The sequence below is a fragment of the Crinia signifera genome, chromosome 2, assembly GCF_055691185.1.
Source record: "Crinia signifera chromosome 2, ASM5569118v1, whole genome shotgun sequence".
Lineage (NCBI taxonomy): Eukaryota > Metazoa > Chordata > Amphibia > Anura > Myobatrachidae > Crinia > Crinia signifera.
Window position 1 is genome coordinate 330,557,925 of NC_139218.1, and position 19,549 is coordinate 330,577,473.

At 45.4% G+C, this 19,549-nt stretch overlaps 1 protein-coding gene across 2 annotated transcripts in view; it reads right to left on the minus strand.

Moving 5' to 3' along the window:
* Nucleotides 1–15,293, minus strand: part of AGAP2 (ArfGAP with GTPase domain, ankyrin repeat and PH domain 2) — a 217,482-nt gene extending 202,189 nt beyond the window's left edge. For both annotated transcript variants that reach the window (XR_014469772.1, XM_083169414.1), the window contains exon 1: nt 11,738–15,293. Coding sequence is in view for 1 of the 2 variants with exons in the window: in XM_083169414.1 (XP_083025540.1) it covers nt 11,738–14,585 (2,848 nt within the window). In the remaining variant the exon portion in view is untranslated. The remainder of the gene's footprint in view (nt 1–11,737) is intronic.
* Nucleotides 15,294–19,549: the final 4,256 nt, after the last annotated feature.

Sequence of the window (19,549 nt, forward strand, 5' to 3'; positions counted from 1 at the left end):
CCTCCCGCCCTCTGTCCTCTCTTGTTTAAAATATAAAATCTATTCCACCCTGTGATCCTGTCCTGATTATAAAATAAAAATATGAGTCCAGTGACTCCAGTCCTGTCGGGTCCCCGATCAGCGGCCGCCGCCGCACCTGAGTGCACTAATATTGTCTGTGGCCTCGCCTCCTCCTGCCTGCTGTTCTCTGAGTCCCAGAGAACAGCGGGCGGGAGGAAGCAAAGCCACAGACAATATTAGTGCATCAGGTGCGGCGGCCGCTGATCGGGAACCCGGCGGGACTGGACTCATATTTTTATTTAATTGATCACTGGCAATGGCGATGGGCGGGGCAGAGGAGGAGGCGGGACAATTGGCGTCACACACTGTGAGTAGACTAGCTAGCTCAGGCTCTCAGGAGAACAGCAGGCGAGAGGAGGCGGGGCCGGGCCACTATGTCTAACTGCACTGCAGCCACTAGCAGTGACAGTCGGACCGTCTCGGAGCAGAGGCCGCACAGGGACTTCACTGGGCTGAGCCTGCTGCCATTGACGCCGCCTACTGTTCAGCGGGCGGCTAAGCCTGAGGTGAGCTGCTGGCCGCCTGCCTGTAACGCTGGCTCAGCTCAGCTGTACATTTGTTCTCAGTGCTGCCCCTGCTGCCTAATTCGGCCTCAGTAGCAGCGGCCTCCCGGGAAAGTTCCCGGTAAATATAATGGCCAATCCGCCCCTGCAGTATTTACACTGCACAGAAACATTAAAACACCCAAATGTAACTCTCTCTGCACATATTACATCAGCCCCACCTGCGGTGCACATGGTTTTGTCCACTAGAGAGTGATTGTACCTTTCCGAGTGAACTAGAATAACCCCCTGTGTCTTCTGCAACTGAGACAAGGTTCTACAGTAATCTCAACAATTGTTGCCCTGAAGCTACTTACAACATCTGGGACAATCTGGATTCATTATATATTAAATATTGTGTCTCACTGTATCAGATTAACCTGGTCTAGAATTATGTGGTGGTGGGGAATTAGCTTGTCCCACAGGTATTTTCATGGCATAGTGAGAGGCAACATAAGAATTTATAAAGACACACATACTACAATTAAAGTGAGATATAAGGAAATACTGTACTCTACATACTAGGAGACATGATTTGTTTGCAAAGAGCCAGAGCGATGAGAATGAAGGAGTATATTGAAGTCCAGTTGTGGTCAAGATATGTAGAGATGATATGTTATTAATGTATGGAAGAAAGTTGGAAAACAAAAGAATATTTAATACAAATAGTAATATACATGTAAATACTGTAGTTATTGTTTGTTACTGATATTGTATTGACACATTGGCAAAAGTCCCTATGTTGATACATGTTATCTCGGTGCATTCAAATATAGCAAATTTATATAGCAAACATGTATGAGAAATCAAATTACAGAAGGTGTTAGGACACATTGTGACAACATTAACATATTATTTACATAATTATCCTAATTAGGTTATACTGATGACACCTGATGCTCATTCACACAAGGACAAGGCACAGGTGCTCATCAGTCATCAGTATCTTGACTCTTGTCCAGAGGCGTAGCGAGGGCGGAGCCGTTAGAGCACAAGCTCCGGGCGCTGGAAGCTATCAGGTCGCCGGAATCGTGCCGGCACTGCCAGCTCGCCTGCACGCTCGTCTGCCCACTCTGTCTTCCCCGCCAGCTCCCGGCTCCCCTGGGGGAGACCTGGTGCTATTTAAAATTGGTTGATGGACCGAGAGCGCCTATTGGCTAGCGCGGTCCAGCGGGAGATGTGAATTTTAAATAGCAGCACCGTGCATGTCTCCCAGACACAGCCGGGAGCAGGCAGGCCCGGCGACAGAGGACAGGGGGTGCGCGGATTGCACCACTGCTTTACCGGTTGGGGGGGGGGTACCGACCACACACTGCCCCTGACAGCTGGGGTGGCTCCACACTACTACTCTCACCCTCCCTCCCCGTTCCACATTACTCCTCCCACCCTTACTCCACACTACTACTTCCTCCCTCCCTCCCTGCTCCGCACTATCAATCCCACCCTCCCTCCCTGCTCTGCACTATCACTCCCACCCTCCCTGCTCCACACTATTACTCCCACCTTCCCTCCCTGCAAGCAATTTCAGTCCCCCTTGGCAACGAGCAATTTCAGTCCCCCTTGGCATCGAGCATGAAGCCCCTGGCATCGAGCATGTAGGTAAGTGGCACTTATGTATTAAATGTGTAATGGGCATTACGGTTTGTTAAATAGTATGTAATGGGCATTACGGTGTGTTATATAGTATGTGATGGGCATTACGGTGTGTTATATAATATGTGATGGGCATTGCGGTGTGTTATATAGTATGCAATGGGCATCATGTGTGGCCTTTTGTGTAATTGGCATTATGGCATGTGGCTTTATGTGTAATTGGTATTACAAAGATTGCTAAAATGTGCAATGGGCATTACAGTGTGTGGTATAATGTTGGGCTGTCCCCTTTTTTCACTGCGCAGGAGCCTCACCTACAACAAATTGTGTGTGGGGGGGGGGGGGGGGGGCGCGAAACATGTCCTTGCTCCGGGCGCCATGGCACCTAGCTACACTACTGCTCTTGTCACACAGTAACTACATTAGGACTCAAACACTGGCCTAATTCAGCATGGATCGCTGATTACCCAAAATTGCTCTTAGGTGATTAAATGTCCTATATGAACTTTATGAACTTTATGAACTATATGAACTTTATGATTACATTTTGAATGAATAATATAATGCTAACAATATATGATTTATATCTAAATGGCTTGCACTAGATTTCCTATTTCTATGAGGGAAGGGAGTGTCCCTGAACTTCTTAAGGGCCCTTTTAGTTGCATCCAACAAGAACCAATCTACCTGTCAGCACGGCTCATTTCTCTCCTCATTATACTGTCCTATCAGCTACCATCAGAATTTGTGGGACCCAGGACTGACTGGCAAAATAGGCAGGGCCACCTTCCTTCTCCATATCCCTGGCATGCTTAGTAGGATCTCCGGTGTCTGCAGCAATGGGCGCGCTACTCTATCTCTGCATTGCTTCAAGGGAAATGCGAACTTTGTTTATGACAAATTATACTTGATAAAGTCCTAGTTTCCTGTCTGGTCCTGGAGTCCTGGCAGTCCCCCCTGTTGGTGGTCCTGCACATTACCCTGCATTGATATGCTAGTGGGAGGGATCTAAATGTACAAAAGTGTCCTCATATACCTACTGTAGATTCTATATGGCATATGTCGCAAGACTATATGCCGCATCTTGAGCATCAGTGTATGAGGACATATCTAACTGCAATATGGAGAAGGGTTTTGTGGATATGGTATATGGAAAAAATGCAATAAAACAAAAAAACAAAGATGTTGTGCAAAAAGGACGGTGGGGCACACAGGTGAAAGGGGAGACTTTTTGGAACAGCACCAGATCCAGCCCTAGGCATAGGTAACATAGGCGCATGCCTAGGGGGCATCTGGAAAAGCCTATGGCCACCTGAGCAAGCTGGACAACTAAGTTCTGCTGTGCTGACTCCAGATTTGGGAAGTGAGGCAGAAGGGTGGACTGATGATATAGATAGAAGGGGGGACTAGCCAGACAGAAGGGGGGCTGGTTTTAGAAACAGAAGAGGGAGGCAGAAAGGGGCTGGATGGTGAGACAAAGGGGGACTGGCTAGAAAGGCAAGAGGTGCTAATTGGGGAGACAAGGAGTGCTGGTTGGGGAGATAAAAGGGATGTGGCTGGAGCGACACTGGGGTGGTTTGCACATTACTAACTCTGCCGTCCCAGCTGTGCTAAGGCACATGTACCGGGTGGTGTGGAGGCTCCAGTCTATTTCACTCTGGGAGGGGGACTTATCTATTTTGTAAGTCCCAGGAGAAACAATTTCTGATGGCTACTCTAGGTTGGGGATTGGTTTGACATAAGGGGGAGAATACTTGATGGCTGGAGACATACGGTGGGGAAGACTTGTTGGCTGGAGACACACTTAAGGGGAAGATATTTGATAGCTTGACACACAAGGGGGAAATTTCATGGCTGAAGAAACTGACACCCTCTGGTTCCACAATCAAGGCCATGTAACAAGGCCATTCCCATTCGGTGTGGCCATACCCCCTTCTTGGTGTGCGTACATGCAAATGGTCCCCAAGCAAAATAAGAAATAGGGTAGGGGGAATGTCTTGAAGGTAGATGCTAATAGGAAGGAGGGAAGGGTTATCCTGCATGAGCCTCACAAGACACAATTTAATATAAACTCCAATATCCTTAACTCTGATCATTAAACATGCTGTCATTACCTAAATCATTTTTCATTAGAATTAAGCAGAAATTAAGTAATTTTGTGACATACAACATTATGTCAAAACATGTTTAAAAGAAGAGAGCCTGAGAGAACATGGACGTCCAATCTGCATTATTTTTATGTTTTAAACCAATCTGTCTAATACCCTGCTTTTATATCACATCCTTGTTAATTGCAGCCTGGCATGAATACTATGAGCTGCAAACAAGCAACAGAAGCGAATGATGACCTTGGCGATATTACACAGCTTTGTGCAATGCCAGAAGTTGGCTCATGCGCTCTTATGCATCTTGTTCTGACAGTACGTACATTTTCTAAGCTCCCAATTTCATTGTTTATGTGATTCAGATAGTAATACCCCGCAGTAGGTTTCAAGGAGACCACATAACTATAAGTTAAACGAACTTTATCTTATCTCTATATTGTTTTATTTTCTCCCAATACTACTTTAATATTTAATACTAGTTACCAGCCCATCAAATTAACAGACCAGGAATATGGTGGCTGTGTGCTCATGAATGGAGCAACACTTGAATTGCCCAGTCTGGCACCATCTAGAAACACTTGAATTGCCCCGTCTGGCACCATCTAGAATTCCCATAGAGATGTGGAGCAGCGTTAGCCTTATATTGTATACTAATTCTTTCCCTTGTGTACAGGCTCAGCTGAATGTGCAAGGACTGAGAGGCCTGTTTCAGCATCTATGCATTTAGCAATGCTGTTTGGTGCATCATTAGGTACCGTCATTGGAACTTGCAGCAATCCTATGGCAGGTGCAGATTCTCCATCTGACCATGGCATCATGCACTATGTGCTGTTCTCAATAATGCCCTTAATGTTTTCTCTTTCCTATAACCTAAAGGGTAAGGGGGACAAGCTTGCACCCAATAGGATTCAAACTTACCCAATAGAATGGCCGCTGTTTGAAAATAGTGCCAGTCACGAGCCAGGATGGCAGGAAATGGAAAACAGTCATGGCTAAACATGGCTTGCTACGCCATGTAGCCGCCTCCTCCCAGCATCTTATATTAGATGCTGCAGAGCGGCTGAGCATAGTTTGGCTGCATCAATGATGTAGAGAAGAGAAATAGGCCCAAGACTAGTGGATGGCTGGAGCTGTCCACCATTCACAGTTCTGACAGCAGTTCATTGTAAGAAACCATGTAGAGAGACAGCGCAGGACTGCAGCAGGCGCACATATTGCATTTGCCCAGGGTCTACAATATTGTTAAGACAGCCCATGGCAAAGCAATGCCTAACTTGCCTCTCCTGCGGTTCCGCGCTGTCTCTCTACATGCTTTCGTACAATGAATTGTTGTCAGCACTCTGATTGGCAAATAGCTCCAGCAATCAGAATGCTGACAGCATGAACTTTCTGGCTTTAGGCTGAGTGGCAGGTAGAGAATGCTGCAGCATATTTGCTCTGATTAGAGCTGGATTTAGACCTTTAGAATGATGCCCATTATTTTACACCAACATGGCTCCAATAAAAATCATAGACAGATACTCATCCTGTTATATTATTTAGCTTTAGATCACATGGTACTCTTTACCTAGAACGGCGCCCATCGCGACCATCGAATGCACTAAAAAACGGGTGCGATGCGATGCCCGCGATGCCCGCGATTTCCCATAGGGATCAATGTTAAAAGTGAGATTGGACGCGATTTTAGTGTTCAATGCCTCAATGCCCGCGATTTTTACATAGGAAACAATGTTAAATGGGCCACAGAGCCCAAATAGTCACCGTGAAGTCTGAAATGGCCCCCACAATTGTTAACGCCACCCCACGATCAACGTCAACCCGAAGCGTGGCGAGCGCAGCGAGCCCGCGAGGGGCGGCGGTACGCGTCCGCCGACCTTTTCATACCCCCACTATCCACGTCGGCGTGGAGTTGAGAATAGAATAGTGTGGCGAGCGCAGCGAGCCTCCGAGCCCGAAGCGTGGCGAGCGCAGCGAGCCCCGCGAGGGGACACGGATACCTTCACAGTTATACGCATCCCCTTGCGGGCTTCCCAGGTGTCCATGGCAACGCGGACACCTGTGAAGCCCGCGAAGGGACGCGTTTACCTGTGAAGGTATCCGTGTCCCCTCGCGGGGCACGCTGCGCTCGCCACGCTTCGGGCTCGTTTTTTATGTACCCGCGATGCCCGCGATTTTTTACCCCCGACTCCCGCGATGCTAATCGCGGGCGCCGTTCTAGGTAAAGCGCACCGATCACATTATACAAATATATTGCTAGAGATCCCAAGAACATAAGTAATTCATTTTGACAGCTTCTGAGGTAATGTGGGATTCAGGAAGTGAAAGAATGCTGTTTAGAGTGCGCATCTAAGGCTGCTTTCAGACCGCAAAACTGGCTTTGACCAGGTATTTTAAAACATTTCTAAAAATGGGTCTGCCAGCTAATACCCCTTTCACACTGCATGTCTTTAAACGGTATTTCAATGCAGTTTTTGTCCCTTCACAACACTGAACCCGTTTTAACCCATAGAAAACAGTGGATGAATAAAAAAGGGTCTGAAACGGGTAGGACCCTGCTTTATTACCGCTTAGAAATAGCAGTTCAATATAACCGGTAAATTCGCTCTGCACCTTTCAGACTGCACAAATTACTGCTTTAAAACAGTAAAAATACTGCAAAATACCGGGTAAATAGTGCGGTCTGAAAGGGGCATAAATCAGGCCCTAAGATCACCTTCACTTTATTCATATGTCACAATATTCTCAATTGCAAAACTGACCTACGCACAGTAACCCGATTTCCGACAGGTCACAACCCTTTTCTAGGAAGCCTCGCTCTTATTGACTGAAAGTTCTCACAAAGACATCAATAGTTCAGTACACTGCTTGTGTTGTTCATTACATTTCTAAAATGAGTGTTGACACACAAACTGTATAATGTGTGCATATGTGCAGGCAGACTGATCATGCAACAGCTGTTAGTGGTCTTTGTACAAATAAATAAAAGAGAGAACAAAAGTGGAACATATTAAAATCATTACAGAATCTGAAATGTTATGCAATTGCAGATTTTCTAAATTCTTATTCTTATGAACAACTCCTGATTCTGAATGTGGTTGGTATTATATTGCCACAATACAATACAATGCAATACAATACTGTACTATACAATACAGCAGCAACGGCGGACCTTTGGCCTTCCAGCTGTTGTTGAACTACACATCCCAGAATGCTTTGCTACAGTTTCAGCATGGCCAAATAGCAAAACTATAACAGTGCATGCTGGGATTCACCAACAGCTGGAGGGTCAAAGGTTCCCCATCCCTGCAATACAGTGTCACCAAAATTTTTAAAGCTGCAAGAGGTGTCTGTAGGAGACAAATGCTTCCTGCCAGCATCTGTGATCCGAGTGCTGGATCCGAACATTGTCCCAGCACTCGGCCAGTCTCAGCCAAAACCTACTATTTATTTATTATTTATTTATTTATTAACTGTTTCTTATATAGCGCACACATATTCTGCAGCGATTTACAGAGTATAGTTGAACATTCACATCAGTCCCTGCCCCAGTGGAGCTTACAATCTATGTTCCTACCACATGTACACACACACAGACATTCTAGGGTTACTTATTTTTTTTTGTTGGAAGCTAATTAGCCTACCAGTATATTTTTGGAATGTGGGAGGAAACCGGAGTACCTGGAGTAAACCCACGCATGTACGGGGAGAATATACAAACTCCACACAGTTAGGGTCATGGTGGGAATGGAACCCATGACCTCAGTGCTGTGAGGCAGTAATGCTAACCATTACACCATCCGTGCTGCCCCAAAACCTACTCAGGCTTTGTATCAGAATAGCCTGCCAGGTCCAGGAAGACCCTGAGCTCGGCACACCTTCAGATGGAGCACCTGTCATGCTTGCAGGGGCTTGCATTAGAATCACCCGTCGTAAGGGGGCGCGTGCGCATGAGACGACCGCGCGCCCCATTCTGACGGAGCTGCCCCCAGGTCCCTGCCTCCTCGCCGCCGATCCCCCACAACCTGGGGGTATATAAACTGACATTGCAATAAATTGTATGTGTTTAAAATCCACATGCAATTGCACATGCGATGCAATAAATTTTAAGTGCAGCACATAATATCTTGAGATGCGAGATTCGACCAGCATGGCCGTGCATCGCCTCGTGCGACACATTCGATGTTCATACATTTATGCGATTTATCGCACCGATTCAGTCGACATCGAAGGATTGTATGCAATATTGTATGGGCACCGTAAGTGTAGACAATCTATTTAAATGTATATATACTATTATATATACTATTAGTATTAGTTATATAGAAGTTTTTGTTTTGGTCTCTTATTTTCCAAAAGTTGGTAAAAAAATGGGTTCAATAATATTATTTTTCCCGAAGGAAGTTCTCTATCTCTTGCACGTATCACCATAGGGTGCAGGTGTACTAGTTAAACAAGGCTTAAGTACATACTGTACAGTATGTGCTGTAAATACTGGTGGAACATTGCCCCCAGTGGCCAAATTATAATTACAATTGTAGCACACTTGCTTGACAAACTAATAACTTGTCAGACTTGTAAAATTCACAGTTGCTAATTATGCAAGACTGAACTGAGAGGTGAGTTTCTGTTATCATAAACTAGGCCTCTTTATTTAACAGCTATCGCAAAATATGAAGCAGTCACAACTCAGAAAGTGCTGTGGAAAAATAATTAGGCCCTTAAACACACGGATGGTGTTCAACAAAGCTTAAGAACAAAGACAAACCCTTCAAGATACGTTCTCTAAGCTTGCTTGCAGCAGGACATAATGCAACATCTTATGTATTTAGAAAGCGGCCCTTATAGAAATCTCTTATATACAGTATTGTCCTTAGCTTAAGGTGATGAAAGGTGCAGTTATTTTTTAAATCATCACAAAGTTGAGTATTATGGACACAGTAAAGCTTTGCCAGTCTGTCTGTGCATGTGTACTATTTGTTTATATATGAGATTATATAGGGGGAAATTTAATAGGATGAGAGATTCAGAAGATGAGAGATTTGGTAAGAAATCTCCAGTTTTATTAAAGCGGCAATCATTTACACTGCAAAACCAAACTGGAGATATCTTACCAAAAAGTTGTAACCTATTCAGCATCTGATTTCAATGGCTATGTGTATGATCTTTTCCCTGCTCTATATAGTATACAGTATTTATGCAATATCCCCAGTGTATGCTTACATTTACCATATCCGTACTTAATATTCATTTTAAAGGGTGTTTATTTAAATAATTTAGTAGGTTGTTCTACAGCATATTAACAGGAAATCATTTCAAGCATCTGTCTCGTATCTGTCACAGATCTTCAGTGTCCATGATATCACGTTAATAAGTGATTACATAATATGCTTAAATAATAAGAAGTGATGTTTCAGTACCACTGCTAAAATGATAACTAAGAAAGGAGTTTTGCTTAACCCTTTGCGTGCCAAGTGAATTTGTCAAAATACTGTAGCCTGTGAAAATTGCCAAGCAAACATTTTTTATTCATCAAAATTACCTGTGATATTGACCTTATATAGGAAATGTAATCTTTTTATTAACATTTTTGTTATTTGAATTTATATAACAAACGTGAGCGATGCTGGCCTTTTTGGCGGATATTTTGAACATCTATCACAGAGATGTTGGCACTCAAAAGGTTAAAGGGGATATATAGCCACAAGTTACCATTGGTGAATGATAAAAATTGTTTATTACTGCTCTGAATTAAATATTGGAATGGTTACACCCAGGGTCACCGTAACAATGACTGGGCCTGGACATTGTGGGAGTCACTGAAGGGGATATGGCTACATCCTATTTCGGCATCCATTCTGATGGTACACAGCACTGTAGGGGAACAGGGTATCATGCTTTGAAGGAGATGTTATTATTCCGTCCCAGCACTCCTGTAACCCTATAAAACCAGAGGGCTAATAATTAGACCCCGATTCCCTTGGCAACCCTGTTTATACTTCGCTAAATCTATCCACCAAACTATGGGGTCAATCCTATTGTGAATTGCGCAAGGTGCCGTGGCCGCTGCATTTACAGTAGATGCACTAGATTCCACACCCTACAGCACAAATTCCCTCAATATTGCTGTCCAATGGAGGAACAAACACTTTTACATAAATTACGGCCGACATAAGGTGTGGCCTCTGCCGCAATGATTTGCATCAGCGAATTCATCACAAATAATAGAATTGACCCCTATCACTGTGCAGCAGGTAGACATAATAGAGAGGGGGCTGACAGCTTAACCGGCTTCATATGGAGAATACAAAGCATGGCCTTGTTGACTCATACGTGGAACTGTGCCAATGATGCCACAGTAACTTAGTATCAGCCTTTTGATACAAATGAGATAAGAAAAGGACCATGTCCTAAAATGTAGTACGCACTGCAGCTCTCTAGTGCTAGTGGTGGGATACTATGTAACAGAACTGCAATGGAATTTAAGATTACCACCCAACATATGGCCTGGCTGAGAAATGCACACAATACCAGGTGAGCATTTATCGGAGACGCGTGCATCATGTGACGCAGATTTATCATGACCATTTGGGGGGCGTGTTTCAGGCAATCCCATAGACAGCTGAAATGGCTCTGGAACCTTACTTCCTGTGGCCATGCTGTCTTCCATAGTGCTACTCAGAACTTCGATAATCAGCTGCTCTGCGTCCGATTCTGCATCCTTATTCACAGCCGCTGGGGTATGCAAGGATGCAGGCGGGAGTCACAGTACAACTGTTAGGCACTGATATATTAGCATATTTTTGCACAACTGCTGTGCACACTGAGCGGTAGTGTACAGTGCATCTCTCAATCAGGCCTGTAGTATTTTACCTTCATGGGTTACACTGAAAGTGAACATTTACATTTTTGGACTAATTGCTCATATAAAACATAAATTCCGCAAACAGGGAAATCAGTTTATGTCTCAATTTTTAGAATATATTTACTATAACATCCATTAAACATATGGAATTATTCATTGGAAATACTTCTGTGGCAATGCTGAGATAATAATGTTAAACTAGTAAGAGATTAAAAAGAAATACAGAAATAACAAAAGTAGCCCTGTCACTAATAGTTTAAATAGATCTTTGAACAAATAATGTTCAACAAGTTCAAACTCTGGGCAGATAAAAATGATCTGCAGTCTGATCACTAACAAAGCTGACGCAATAGCCGTCACTAACATCTAATGTGCAGTAAAGCAGGCAGGAAGTGCAGCAATGCATTGTTAAACACTACATTTCTGTATACTCATGGTTTAAATTATAATTACCGTTAGGTTTTTAATCTGTTTAACAATTACACTTTACAACAGATTTAAAATACAGTATGGTTCTTTAGAGCAATCTTTTTTAAACATATGTATATATCTGTGTATAGATATCTGTCACTTACTTTGTGCAAAATCTCGCTCATCTCCAGGGCTTAATCCACTTGGCGAGACGGAGGAAGCAATGGAGGCCTTGGTGAAGATACCACTGATGAACTTTAGCATTTTCCTGTCCCTAGCTGCTGAAGCCCTGGTCTTGTCCCCAGTAGGAGATGTTCCTTCCCGCCCTTTCTTAAACTCTTCCGCTGGTGGATCTAAGTCACTGTTGTCAACAGTTTTGCTTTTCCCCTTTCTAAAAGCTTTTGGATCACAAGAGGAAGGAGACAATAGGCTTCGTCCTCCCCCAGTCATTTTTGGTGTCTCAGCTCTAGGGCTGCTCTTAGTTGAGGACTTTGAGCGACTTTTACCACCCTCATTCTCAGGCCACGACAGTCGGTTGGAGCCACTCTTCTGGCTCAGACTTTTTTCACGGTGCTCAGGTTTTTCCACTTGACTCTTAGAGGCCTTACTTAGTTTAAGCATTCGACTACCTTTTTCCTTACATGGTGTTAGAAGGACAGGAGCTACTTTCCCTTGTTCAACGGGTCCAGGTAATCCTGTGGCACTTAATGTAGAAGAAAATGGAGCTTTGGTCTTGGTATCTATTTGGGAGACAATCTTCTGTGACTCACCCACCTTGTCTGGACTCACTGAAAGCGAAACAGTCACTGGTGCTTCACGATATGGGGTTCCTGGCTGGCAAGGTACCGGGAGCAATGGGCTGGCAGGAGAGCTGAAAGAGTATCGTGGTCCAGTAAAGAAGGTAGGGCTTGACATCTGTCGAGGGCTGTTGCTAAGCCGGCTTGGAGAATTTTGCAGGAAATAATCTGAGGTGACACTGGTACTGATCCACATAGCATCCTGCCTATGAAAAAGTCTTTCATGTCTCTTACTCTTTCCAAGTTCATCAATGTCTAGTGTGTGCTCTTCGCCCTCCTCACCTGGAAGAGAGATATCCGCACATGGAGAAAGAGATAGCAAAAGAGAAGGTTCGGGCATCTTTTGAATGGGGGATGCAAAGTCACAGGGGTCAATAGTTGGCTTTTCTATCAAAGTAACTGGCCTATCACTTGTACCTTTGGCCCCGGGAGATTTAGCAGTCCCCGAAAATGGTGCTCTGGCTCCTGGATATGTTCCCATGCCTGTTACTGGTACTTTTATGCCAGCTGAAGCTTTAGTCCGAGGAGTGACAGCTGTGGCAGTGTCTGTAGATGAAGTTACAGGCTTGCTGACTATGCTTGAGGTTCTTATCGCTGAAAGTGGTGGTGTCACAGAAGTCAGAGTTTTGGATGCACTGACAGGTGGTTTTGCTCCAGGGTATGTGCCAGTATCTGCAGTCTTTGTTTTTTCACTTGATGTCGCTGCTGTAGATGGCGGTGCTTTGTTACCTGAAGTGTCTTCAGTTGATACTCCGGCAGTTGATGCTCGGTTTCCTCTTGCTGCACTTCTGGCAGCGATTATTTTGGCCTCACTAGGTTTGGCGGCAATCACTGGGGCTCCTCCAGACCGAGATGCAGAAAACAAGGCTGCTGCAGTACGAGCAGCGCTAATTGGGGGAACAGTAACATGAGGAACGCTAGAAGGTGCTATACATTGTTTGTCAGATTGCTCAAATGCTTTGTTAGGCTTCTCTCCAGAAATTGGTGCTGCACTTGTGTGTGTTGGTGAATCAGAAGATACAGCTGGTACCTTTGTTGCTTTCAAACTTCGCCGGGAGAGTCTAGATTCAGTCACTGGTGCTTGAGGACTAACACCTTCTGTAATTTTGGCACCAGGTACTGGGATGACAGGGCTGCATATTAAGTCTCTGGAAACGTCAGTATCCAATGCTGGTCGCCTAATGAGGGATCCTCTAATTACCCGCACTCCACCAAAAGGAAAATCTCTTTGACTAAATGGTATTGGGGCACTAGTTGTTCTAGTTGCCTTCATTCCTGTTGTTGGCACTGAGGAACCTGAACTTTTTGTGTTCTGCAGTGAGGATCCTCCAGTACTGGATGTACCTGTGTGTTTTTCTCCTTGTACTGAAGCTGCATTGCTGGGTGTTTCCGAGCTCCTAATTTCCTGTCTTTGGGTTGCAGTATTTGCTGCTTCTGTATCTTTCAAAGGTGGTGCTGGTAATGGAGTACTTGGTTCCACAATATTATCCCCAACCTGTTTTGGGGATACAGGACTTGACTTTCCAGTCACTCCCATTGACTGAGCTAAAGTTGTCGATGACCCATTTTCTGCAGTTGATACGGCAGTAACTTTGAATCTGTCTACTGTTGCTACCAAAGGGCCTTCAGTTCTAGATGTTTCAGAAGATCCCCCTGGCCGATCTGTAGTTCCATTGGTACATGTCCTGGTCTCTCCTGGTCCCACAATTGAAGAAGTAGCAATGCTTGTGCGTGTAGTACCTGCTGCCAGAGGTGAAAAGCTGGATAATCCAGTGTCTCTGTCCCCAGGTGGGAGGGTTGTACTAATAGGTACAGGAGGATCTTTATCTGGGGCTGTAGTTTCAAATCTAGATTGATTGGTTTTGGTGGAAACTGGTAGAGGCGCACTGTTTCCATCCTGGATCCCCTTTGATGCAAGAACTGCCCCTGCACTATTGTGAATCGCTGGTGTACTTGCTTCAGTGATGGGCTTTCCTTTCCCTCCACTCACCCCGGAACCAGGAGTGGGCCCTCCCCAAGCCCAGACATCTGGAAATTCCCTATCCAGTGAAAGGCAATGGGCCAGTCCAGGAGTACTGCCAAGAGAAGGGGTGTCATGTTTCCGGAAAACCTCAGTGCTTTCTCCCTTTTTTTCCTCTCCCACAGCCTCTAGTTTGACTAGGGTCAAAGAGATGTGGTAGGTAGTCCTGCGCTGGAGGGTGGCTCCTCTGCTCATGGGTCCCCTGAGTGAGCAGCTTGCAAAGATAGCCCGGGCTGCAGAGTATTCTGCCTGATCAACCACACTGCCGGTCTGCAATCAGCTCAGTACATCCATCATCTGATGTACCACCTCCTCTCCACACAGGTGTCCCCGCAGCATATATCCGATCTCCAGACAGAAAACACACGCCCAGGAATGTCAGTGAATAGCTATCTGCAAATAATGCAAAATAAGAGAGAGGGAGAACAACTGTTCAGAGGTGAGATCTCATTGTTAAAAAGCATCACTGCACTGGCTCAGTACTGCATAAGGCACTGACGTTTCTCTCCACAGCTCATTCGCATTTCAGTCCCATTGTTTTCCTGGAAAGATAGGTGGACAGGTGACACCATAGTCTTCTGTGTCCTCAGGAAGAAAAGGATGCTTGCAGTTTCTTCAATGCAGTAGCAGCAGCAGACTCCTGAATTACAGCCGTAAAGACTATCTGGTTACTCAGTGATTGGAGACAGGCTTGTCACAGATATCCATTCACAGAGACACAGCCAGCTATTCTTCTGCCGCCTCTCCAGTGTTATAGCTGCAGCTTAAACGAGCACTTCAATTTTGCATCTCATAGGAAGAGTTTGCAAAGGAGGGGGCTAGGAAACGGTGTAATCGCAGAATAATATGCTACCCAAGCGTGGTATAAAGACTAGCAGGACTCCCTATTCATGGTATAGGAATAGGAGGAGCTGTGATCCCTGTTCACTACACCCACACCTAACATGGGAACTCTGTACGGTGTGTAAAGGATGTGTTTTACATCCAAGGAGAGAAACAATTGTGCACTGCACATGCTGCTGTATATGAGGCATGTAGGAGATGCACCTCCAAGCTCTTTGTAGCATATTTGCAAGTCTCTATTTTAATTCTGGTTTGCTTTAAAAATTGATATATTTAGCCTGCTAAAATATTAAGATATGCACACCCGCTATTTGGTCACATTGGGGGTTATTCTAGTTCACTCCTTCTGACAAAATCCTTCTTAGATGGACAAAACCATGTGCACTGCAGGTGGGGCAGATGTTACTTGTGCAGAGAGAATTAGATTTGGGTGGGGTTTTACTTCAAAGTGAGATCTATCTTGCAGTGTTAAAATAAAGCAGCCAGTGTTTACCCTGCACAAAAACAAAATAACTCACCCAAATCTAATTCTCTCTGCACATTTTACAGCTGCCCCCCTGCAGTGCACACGGTTTTGTCCATCTAAGAAGGATTTTGTCAGAAAGAGTGAACTAGAATAAGGCCCTTTATGCTTAATATTTTGGAGAGAGATGGAAAAGTTGACAATTTACAGCGTTCTCTGTCAGTCTCAAATCCTATTATGGTACTTCAGTCCAAAACATTTACTGACAGCTTCAAGCCAGCTCTTCGGGAATTGTTGAGGGACTACAAGTTGAAGCATGTCCTTCCAGCATCTCCAGCTGTGACTCTCCAGCTGTCCCAGACTCCAGCCGGAAGGGGTTCTGTGACAACAGGTGGAGTATTTTTATAAAAATAAAAAAAAATGTAAAAAGTATTTTTATTAAAAAAAAAAAAACATTTTCATGACAGTAAATACTTCTGTATCATTCACAAAAAGAAAATTGGTTCACATAAGATTTTTACCTTTATCTTTTTGTTTTACCTTGTTTATATTACATGAAAACATCAAGGATCGATTTTTCAAAAAACACCAAAAAGTCCTATTTTCTAAAATCAGACATTCAGCACTAGAAAATACATTTTGGAGGTTTTTATCCAACAAAGATGAATAAATTGATTACTGGGGCAGCTTACCAAATAAATACTTCAATAACTAATAATATTAAAAAAGTAAATAATAGATTAATAGGACAGTCAACAGTATATCTATAGCTACTGTCCTTTCTAAAATGTGGAAAGTAGCTTCCTCTTCACAGTGCTGCAGATTGTGTGTACGCACTGAAAGGAGTTTTACGAAGGATGGAACGATAATGCTCTGTCCTTGAAAAGCATAAGCAAGGTCGCTAGGGGTATTGATAAAAATAAAAAGCGGACCCGGACAAGACCACGGAATGCCGGACCAGACATCAACCTCTGCATTTTGAAGCTTGTAGTTAGGACCAGTCCTTAGGACAAGTTTCCCCTTGAGCCGCCCGGGAGGGCATACAATTTGATGTGCCATTTTTACATGCAACAAATTGAATGCGGGGACCGTGCCGCAGGGGGCAGGCAGCGGGGTCTGTGTGGTGGGGGACGACAGCGGGGTCCATGCAGCGGGCAGCCGGAACGGCAGAGTGGTCGGAGCGGCGGTTGGAAGATAGTAGCAGCATTTGTCAGCCAATCAGCATCTGGCCAGTCTTTTAAAAATAGTTTTTCAAATTCACCAGCCACTTCCCGCCCTGCCACCCCGCAAATGCCGCTACTAGCACCCAGTCGCCACTCCGACCCTATCCCCTGCCGCACAGACCCCGTCTCTGCACATTGGTGTGTGCCAGAGGTGCGTCACCACTGGCACACACCTAGAGTCAGACCTAACACATTGTGGGTAATAAAACCTGCAATGTGCCACTGATTGGTCCGATCTGATCATTTAAAGTGCATCTCGTCTGACCTCCCCACAGAACTCATGCATGGGGTCAGAGGGGATTTCAAACACATCCAATTTGGGCCGATTTCTCAGCCCCATCCACCAGAATTGGCAAAATTGAAATTGGATAAGTGTATGGGCACCTTTACTGTACTAATGTCCCATATCAAAATGATCAGTGTAAAGTTCTGCTGTGTTCTGTTGCTTCCAGTGGTTTCTTGATGAGAAAGAGATACACACTTTGAGTGAGATAAGACGCGGCTGAGAAATCTTGGACATGGCGTGCCAAGAGGGTCTATTTGATGCAAATGAATTAATAGTGTATGAGGACCAATCTGTATATTATATGATTGTGTGAGCATTTGATAGCAAACAAAACATTTTTTTTTACTTGAGCGATTTACCTCCTATGGGCGTACCTGTCGCCACTAAGGGGTGTGCCCTGCAGTGGCAGAAGAAAACTCTGGAACTCTGATTTATAAAATGTAGTGACTCAGGCAGCAGCCCTGTAGTCCCATGCTCTGTGTACCTGAATTAATAATTGATGGGTCTTCTGCTCACCAGCGCCGGTAGCTCAGGGTCTTCTGGTGGTTGGTAGAATGGGCCTGCAGCATCATTGCTATTTGGGTGGATAATAGGACTGCGTTGGTGCCGCTGTTAGCAAAGTGTGCCACTGGCAGGGGAGCATGAGACTACGGTGCCTCTGTCTGTGTCACTATATATATTTTTTTAAATTAAAAAGGGTGCAGGGGAGTACCTGCTTGGTCTTGGGGCTCCCCAAACATAGCCCCATAGTTGTTACAACCCCTGCAACCCCCCCATATTAAAACCAGTAGATGCACTGTATTACATTATATTACAGTCCCCACCCCCCCAGTTAACACACACCCCCACTCCCATTATACACAGCCCCCACTCCCCCCAGTAGTACATACAGCCCCCACTCCCCCCCAGTAGTACATACAGCCCTCAATCCCATTATACACAGCCCTCATTCCTATTATGCACAGCCCCAATTCCTATTATAAACAGCCCCCACTCCCCCCCAGTAGTACATACAGCCCCCACTCCCTCCCAGTAGTACATACAGCCCTCAATCCCATTATACACAGCCCTCATTCCTATTATGCACAGCACCAATTCCTATTAGAAACAGCCCACCATACACACAGCCCCCACTCCCCATTATAAACAGCCCCACTTCCCCCAATAGTACATACAGCCCCCCCCCCAGTAGTACATACAGCATCCCTCTTATTACTGTATATACAGCCCCTACAACCCCCCCCCCCCCCCAGTACACACAGCCCCCACCCCCAGGGCCGGATTTGTGCCTAGGCCCGTGAGGCACCAATTAAGGGCGGCAGGCAGGCTGACATTCTGTTAAATAGCAGCATGGCACAGCGGGTGAGCAGTGGCGAGTGACGAGCGCCGCCACCGCAGACATGAATTATCATATGTCGTCAGCAGCGCCGCTCGTCACCCGCCACTGCCCACCCACTCTGCCATGCACATTACATCACCGCTTAGTGGCTGGGTCCGACGGTCCCCCTGCGTGTCCGGAAATGGCTCAGGCTCACTGCTGCCGGCTCCCGCCCATTGGCTACTCTACACACACAGTCTATTGGCTGCTGTGTATCCTGCAGCTGAGCTGAGCGGCGCACAGATCCTCCCTGCGCTAGGTCAGTCACAGTGTGTGAGCCGGAGAGAGACTGACGGAGACACCGTGCTAATCAGTGTACTAATAAGTTCCTCCCTCCTTCCGGGTCCTCCGTACAGTGAGCAGTCCAGAGTGCTTAACAAAATATTAAGGTGGGCTACAGTTAAATTTTTATGAAATATATAAATAACAATGTATATACATATATGATTACATTAAAATAGGGGGAGGGGGGCACAAAAATGTTGTGCCTAGGGGCGGCCTGACCCCTAAATTCGCCCCTGCCCACCCCCCAGGTAGTGCATTCTGTACAGCCCCCACTGCCATTATACACAGTCCCCACTCCTATTATATGTAGCCCCCACTCCCCCCAGTAGTAAATACAGGCCCCACTCCCCATTACACATAGCCCCCACACAGCCCTTACTCCCTCAGAGAACACAGAACTCACCCAGCAGTGTGGTGGGGAGGAGACAGCTCACCGCAGGCAGAGACAAGGAGCAGACTGGCCCTGTGTTAGTGTGGTGGGCGGGGCCAGCTTCACCTAAGCAGAGCCCTGGCTGCTAGTTCTCCTGCTGGCTGCTCTGATGTGATTTCCTGTCAACATGAATTGCAGCTCGGCCACCGCTACCCACATCCCAGCGGTGGCCGTCTGTAAAGTCTTCCCTTCAGGCCCCACCCCTGAGGTGATTTGTGGGGCAGCGGGAGGCTACTGTAAAAATTGGGAGT